At 53.7% G+C, this 7,515-nt stretch overlaps 1 protein-coding gene across 1 annotated transcript; it reads right to left on the reverse strand.

The window, feature by feature from the left end:
* Positions 1 to 2,995: 2,995 nt before the first annotated feature.
* Positions 2,996 to 4,403, reverse strand: LOC124677200 (GDSL esterase/lipase At4g10955-like). Its single transcript, XM_047213199.1, has 2 exons — positions 4,108 to 4,403; positions 2,996 to 4,015 (listed from the first exon to the last, which is right to left on the reverse strand). Exons 1-2 carry the CDS (start codon positions 4,167 to 4,169, stop codon positions 3,274 to 3,276), a joined length of 804 nt encoding a protein of 267 aa, XP_047069155.1. The 5' UTR covers positions 4,170 to 4,403; the 3' UTR covers positions 2,996 to 3,273.
* Between the last annotated feature and the right edge of the window lie 3,112 nt (positions 4,404 to 7,515).

The raw sequence follows: 7,515 nt of genomic DNA on the forward strand, positions 1-7,515 counted from the left end.
ACCGGCATTCTCACCTTACTCGGTTTCTCCATGGCCACCGCTCCTCCGGCCTCCCCCCTCCGCCCATCGGCCTCCCCACCATCAAGCAGATGCCCGCCAAGGAAGTGTGGGCGGCGCGCCAACTCGACGAGCTTGCGGCCGGCGGAGCCAACCTCGCAGCCACACTGAAGCGCCATTCCCCGGTCTGTTCGATGCCGCGTCCGACGAGGGCGGTGACCTTGGCGGCCACCTCCGAGGTTACGGATCTGATGGAAGGATTGTCATCGGCCGCGGTCCCCGGACCCAATAGCGTCGCAATAGGCAAGGCACCTATGTTCGCAAGTCCTACCCTCACTGATTTGGTACCGTACTTCCCATACTTCGGTGTCTTAGTCCAGGTCTCGGAGCGTTCCTTCGCCGACAGGAGCGCCCGATTTCTCCACGGTAAGTCCCCAATCGCCTAGATTTCGGCAGCGGTGAGGTTTTGGTACCAGCGGCGCCATTGATTTAGCTTTCTCCGGCGAGCGGCCGGAGGTCACTAGGGCTAAGATGCATGCACTTGTAGGTTAGATTCTCGAGCTGGTACATGTGGATCCTAAATTTCCTAATTTGGGGAGTGCAAATGTCGGTCAATCAAATTATTGCACTCTCCAAATTGGAATATTAGAAATCATTTCGGTGCTATGAATTAGCAAGACAAGTACATGATCAAGATTGGTTCAAGACCATGCCATTGTCTTACCACTGCGTATAACCTTTTGATCTTGCCAGTGTGTCGCTAATGGCAATGGCTTGATCATGCCATTGTGTTGCCAATATGGCAAAGGCATGATCATGCCACTGTGTTGCCAATGGAAGAGACATGATCATGCCACTGTGTTGCCAATGGCTATCCCATCATCATCGTTCTAGCACCCATTTGCTTTTCTGATTAGGTGGTAAAGCTGGAGTGCGACACGGTGGGCAAGGGGTTCTTCCCTCCACCCGGATATCAGGACCACATCGTCCTGAACCGCTGGATGAGGGCGCTGAAGCCGAAGGTGCTCTGTAGGGTGGAGGCTGTGCTGATGCCACCTCCCACAGTGGGCCGCCCACCTAAGCTGGGGCACCTCGCCATGGCAATGATGCCACGGAGGTTCTACGTGCAGCTAAGCACATACGACTTCCACATGCTCGTCGTGCCTCCATGTTTCGAGCACGCGTTGCGTGAGTGGGTCAAGATCCCACTGCCACGCAATGTGGCCTTGTCTGCCTGCCACTTCTGCGAGGAGTGGGTGCAAGTCACCAACTATGGTGGCCAGGTGGTCTTCAGCAGGAACCGGCCGCAAACGATGTACAAGTACACCTACCCCGATCACGCCTAGACGGCAGCCCTACTTAATTTCTATGCATGCTAATGATGTCCATATGTAGTTTTAGTGGAACTTGATCCTGGTGAACCTTTGCTGCTAAGACAATGCTCATGGCTTTTGATCAAGGGGTTCTACGGGCTTCTATGCCCCTGGAAAGTCCTTGATTTTGATCAGGGCGTTATAGCTCGTCCTGCCAATGCTTATATGCAATTAGCTTATGTCTGTTGTCATGTGTACTTACTTTGTTGTGTTGTGGTTCGTAACGGCTAGTTAGGGGTGATAGCGCCATTTGAAGAGGGAGGTAACATCGTCGCTGGTTAGCATAAAATCGAACAACTGATTCTTCCATCGTCAACCAAGATATCGATGATTGTTGCCTACCAATCGATGGGCCGAAACTGCACGATGAAATTTTGTTGGGATCCAAACATAGTGCACAAACAGACCAAGTTTAATTTCTCATCATGCAACATCCAGCGGGCCAAAACCAGAAACAACGAAATTTTGCTGCGAGCAATCAATCAGGGCCCTTAGCCAATGCTTCTCCGCTGGTTCCCTCCGTTCGTTAGATGTGAAAAAGGCACCCTCCCTTTTGTCGATGTTTCTTCCTTCTCTCTCTTCGTTTGTGCATCGCGCATGGTACTATCTTCTTAGGTGTTCTTATAACCGAGAAAAATCACAGGGGCGATGAGTTTTTGATGGTGGAATGTGGGGCACCCCAGCTTGAGAGCAAGGATTTTGGTACCAGCATGTAAAATAATTGGGAAACAAATTATAGAATAATACAATTTTTTTGGCACCCGGCCTCCACTCTTCATCCACCCAGAACACAAAGGCACTAGTTCATGACTTGCTACAAAAAAAAAAAGGAAACAAGAATGTTGTCGGTAATAATACAACAATGATAGAATAAATAGACTCAACAATTTAAACTGCACTGAGAGTACAACAATGAAATTAAATAGACCACATTTTAGTATAGTGAGGAAAAACAAAAAATCATATTAACTAACGGCACAAATTAGCAATTTAATTTCTATTTATTCTATGCATGCTTCGTAAACAGCTACATGATCTTCATATTTAATAAGTGCTGAGACTGCCTAGCAAAATGATCTTTTCCAAATAATGGGGCAATGTTCTTCACATCCAACTGTTGGCCCCGTAACTGTGATGTCCTTGCAAGTGTCAGGCAAATAATCTAGTACCTTAATCAAGCTAAGTGGAGCCTAATGGTGTCTGACCGCAGATGATGCGTACAAGCCAACATAGGCACTCCTAATGGTGTGTGATAATCATTTGCGAAACGTGCGTCCCTTGTGCGTACCGGCGACGCGGTTCAGCGGTTGCTTAGCCAATGCTTCTCTGCAGGTTCCTCCGTTCGTCGGATGTGAAAAGGCACTCTCCCTTTTGTCCTTGTTTCTTCCTTTTCTCACTTCGTTTGTGCGTCGCGCATGTGACTTTGAAACAGATTTTCTTCTTGCTGTGTTGTATAGCCGACACAGATCTTATGATTGATGAGTTCCTGCTGGTGGAATGTGGGGCACTGGCACCCCAGCTTGTCGCACGACCGGCCGGACAGTTCTCAACCTGTCACGATCGAAGAAATTGATACACTCGGACAGTTGAGCAAGTTCATGACAAAATACATAGTACTCAGTAGCTGGTTTTAATTCACAATTGACGGTGGAAAAGCGATGAACATGTACAGGGCAAAACATGCAGGCTAGCTACCTACCTAAGCCGTGCATCATCCTCAAGCAAGACAGATGCTTATTGGTGGTTCCTTGAATTGAATTCTAGGACTACAAGTTGATGGATCATGGCGGTAGATAGATGGATCGATCGATCGTGATGCGTCGCGTGATCATCGAGCGCAGCAGTTGAGCTCAGCGCTAGGTTGAGGAAAAGTGGTCATGCATGGATCAGTGTTTTGTGCTTCTCAGTCGAACAACCTCCTGCCGTCGCCGTCGAGCCTGGTGTAGCCGAGCACGCAGTTGGCGTACGCGACGTTCTTGAGCGCCTTGCCGTGCCACCTGCCGACGGCGGCGACGCCGGTGCGGAGCGTCTTGAGGAGGCAGTCCGTCGTCCTCACCACCCTCCGGACCCCCATGGGCAGCGACAGGTAGGGCGCGTTGAAGAGGTAGAACTCGAGCGACGCCTGCTGCTGCTGCGGCTGTGGTTGCTGCTGCCGCGACGCCATGAGCATCCTGCCGATCTGTCGCGCGAAGCCGGCGCCGAGGGAGTGGCCGCAGAGGCAGACGTTCTCGGACCCGAACCTGTCGATGGTGGCCCTGAGCGCCCTGAGCGCGCCGTCGAGCCGGGCGGAGCCGCGCAGGCTGTTGCAGGCCAGCAGGCGGAGCTCGTCCTCCACGTCCCGGCGGATGGTGGGCGCGCGCAGCAGCGTGCCCCGGAACGCGATCACCGCGCTCGGCGCGCCGGTCGGCCTGGCCTCCTCGACGTCGTGGCTGCGCGGGCGGCGGTGGTGGTCCCACTCGAAGATGGCGCCGAAGACGGAGCCGTCGCGCTCGTCCACCAGCTCGTGCGCCAGGCGGTAGCTGAAGGGCTTCCACCACTGCTGCGCCACCTCCGCCGCGTCCCGCCGCTCCTGCCGCTCCAGCTCCAGCAGGTACACCGCCTCGATCAGGCTCGCCATCACCATCCGCCTGTAGTCGTCGTCCCTCCTGCGAATTCAATAAAGCGTACATGAGACATGCATTCCTCGGTACAAACAGATCAACAGCCCAAATAAATGCTGGACGGAGCACATGCTTACCAGCTGGTGTGTGTGAGGTCTCTCCAAGAAGTGGAGCAGGGCAGGTTGTCCATTGCTGCCATGCGCTGAAGGTCGAAGGTATCAGTTGTAAGTGACCTCTCCCGCTTGCTATCCGTTCGCGTCTCTGCCTGAGTGCAGCTGTGGTCGACGATGGCGTAAGGAAAGTGTGTCAGGGGAGGCGGCAGATATATACCCGGAGGCGGGGGTGGAGGATCTTCGAGATCGAAGGTGGTATGTACAGTAGAGGTGGATTGGGCCGAATTTCTCAAGCCAGCAAGCTAGCTAGTGGAGCTCAGGCATAGTTTAATGGCGCGCGGGAATAAAGGCGACGCACCAGAGCAAAGATCGGCCAGCTCTCGCTTTTCAGTTCCCCGGCTGCTACTTGACTGAATCGGAATTCGCTTGATCTGGGATGGATGGCGGGCAGTGCTGGGAATAGTTCGCGTTACAGGCTGTGAAAGGCGATCGGGCGGACTCCGTCGATCGCAAGCTTTAGGGGAGCATATATTCGATGGATCGCCCACGGCCTAGCCAAACCGAGCTGGACCCAGACGGAGCCGGGAGAGGGAGAGTCCCTGCGGCGATCTCGGTCATGTCCCAAGGGCTAAGCATCGAATCTCGTAGCCGCAGCGGTCTCTCCCGACGACATTGTTAATACGCGAGCTTGTTAGCAATAATCACGTCCGACGCCGGCACGGCGTCATGTGCCGTTGTTCCGTGTACGAGTACAATACGTTGCATGTATAGCTCTAGCTGTTCTAGTCGGTTTAGTTTAGCTCTAGCTGTCCGACTCTGATTAGCATAGGCCTAGTATATATATGCATCATCCTGGCTTGTAAGAAACACATCGAGAATCAATACAAAGTAAACAACAGGCTCGATACGGGCCTGTGGCGATATATTGTTTTTCGTGTGCGTGAGTTCTAGCTGATCGTACGTGGGCTGCTGCTTGTTGCAAAATAGCTTTGGCTTGTTTGCTACGTGTGTGCAGGTCGTCGTCTCGCCGGAAAGTCTTCGTCGTCGATCGTCGTCGGACCGTACTCGACGGCGTAGTGGGGCTGGGCTAACAATTGGTATCAGAGCGGCGAGAGTACTGCCGGGTCTAGGCCAACAATTGGTATCAGAGCCTCGTGGAGGATCTCCTAGTAACGGGAGGTCATGACGAAGGAAGTGGGCGAGTCTTCCGGCGCCGCGGCGCCGGTGTCGACGCAGTATCCGCAGTACATCCGCGACAACTACACGGTGTGGGCGACCACGATGATGTGGGCGCTCGAGTCCAACGAAGTCTGGGAGGCTGTTGATCCGGGCGGCGACGAGTTCATGAAGGGCGCGCCGAAGTACCGCAAGGACCGACAGGCACTCACGGCCATCTGCTCGGTGATGCCGATGGACGTGAAGCAGCACCTAATCTCGAAGACATCTGCAAAGGAGGCGTGGGAGACGATCAAGACGCTGAATCTTGGTCATGCGCGTGTCCGCGAGGCGGCCCTACAAACCTTGCAGAAGCAGTACGAGAACCTGGAGATGGGAGTAGATGAGAAGCTGGACGCCTTCGCTTCGAGGGTCGCTACATTGGTCAATGGGATTCGCGCGCTGGGCGAGAAGCTCGAGGAGATCTCGATCGTAAGGCGTTTCCTACGCGCGGCGCCGCCGCGTTACTTGCCCGTTGTTTCGGCGATCGAGCGGTGCGTCGATCTCAAGACTCTCACGATGGACGATTTGGTCGGACGGTTCAAGGCGCATGATGAGAGGATGAAGATCACCTACGGCGGCGAAGCAAAAGTGGAGGAGCACGTGATGCTTACGCGCGCCCAGTGGCAGTGCAATGGCCGCAAGAGAGAAGAAGAGCAATGGAGCATCAAGCAGCGGTGGTTATCAAGAAGCCTCCCGCCCGGCGAAGAAGTCGGATGAGAAGCCGAAGAAGCCTAAGAAGAAGTTCGATAAAAAGAATCTTCGCTGCCATAAGTGCAACCAGCTCGGTCACTTCAAATCGGAGTGTCGCAACTCTCCGGAGAAGAAGGCTCTCTTGGCGATGGAAGGAAATGATGGACCAATGATGTTGATGCTCGAGGTATGCGAGCTGATGGACAATGTTGGATCAACTCCGCATGTGCCGGCTAGGGAGATCGTCACGCTCGAGGAAGACAAGGTTTTCCTTCATGACAAGGCGAGGATGAGGACAGCGAGGCATGTCCGGTACCTCGACACAGGCGCAAGCAACCACATGACCGGCGACAAGGCTCGGTTTTCGAGTTAGACCTCTCGGTGGGAGGAACGGTTCGATTCGGCGATGGATCGACCGTTGGGATAGCAGGCGAGGCACTGTCTCTGTTTGAGTTGAAGAACGGCGGTCACAAGGTACTCACGGATGTGTACTATATCCCCAAGTTGAAGAGCAACATCATCAGTCTTGGTCAGCTCGCGGAGCGTGGATGCAAGATCGTGATCGAGGACGAGTTCTTATGGGGGTATGATCGTCAAAGGCAACTCATCATGAAGGTGGAGAGGGCGAGGAATCGACTCTACATCCTCAACTCTGGATCGGGTGGATCCGGTATGCTTGATGACAAGCATGGAAGACTCGGCATGGAGGTGGCACGCGCGCTACGGGCATCTTAATTTCCAGGCTCTACGGCAACTTGGACAGAAGGAGATGGTACGTGGCTTACCGTGTGTTGATCATGTTGAGCAGGTGTGCGACGGTTGTCTCATTGGGAAGCAAAGGCGAGCCCCGTTTCCAAGGGAGGGACAATATCGAGCAAGCAAGGTTCTTGAGTTGGTGCATGGAGACTTATGCGGACCAATCACGCGGCGACCCCGCCGGGAACAAGTACTTTTTGCTCATCATCGACGACTTCAGTAGATACATGTGGGTTGTGTTGCTGAAGAGTAAGGATCAAGCTTTGCAAGCGTTCCGGATTGTGAAGATGGCGGCCGAGGTGGAGTCCGAGGCAAAGTTGAAGGCCCTCCGTACCGATCGGGGTGGGGAGTTCAAATCCAATGAATTCAAGGCGTTTTGTGAAGCTCATGGGATCCAGCGGTACCTTACCGCGCCATATTCACCGCAGCAAAACGGTGTTGTGGAGAGAAGGAACCAAACCGTGGTGGCCATGGCACGTAGCATGATGAAAAGCAAAGGCGTGCCGGGTAGGTTTTGGGGTGAGGCGGTCACGACGGCCGTCTATCTACTGAACAGGGCACCAACTAAGAGCGTGGTTGGTATGACTCCGTACGAAGCATGGTACGGACACAAGCCCTCGGTTGATCATCTTCGCACTTTCGGGTGCGTGGCGCATGTGAAGACAGTATCGGGGCATACTAGCAAGTTGGCGGATCGAAGTACTCCAATGGTCATGATCGGCTATGAAGCCGGTTCAAAGGCTTATCGCGCGTACAATCCGGTGAATA

Source organism: Lolium rigidum, chromosome 7 (assembly GCF_022539505.1).
Source record: "Lolium rigidum isolate FL_2022 chromosome 7, APGP_CSIRO_Lrig_0.1, whole genome shotgun sequence".
NCBI classification, from domain to species: Eukaryota; Viridiplantae; Streptophyta; class Magnoliopsida; order Poales; family Poaceae; genus Lolium; species Lolium rigidum.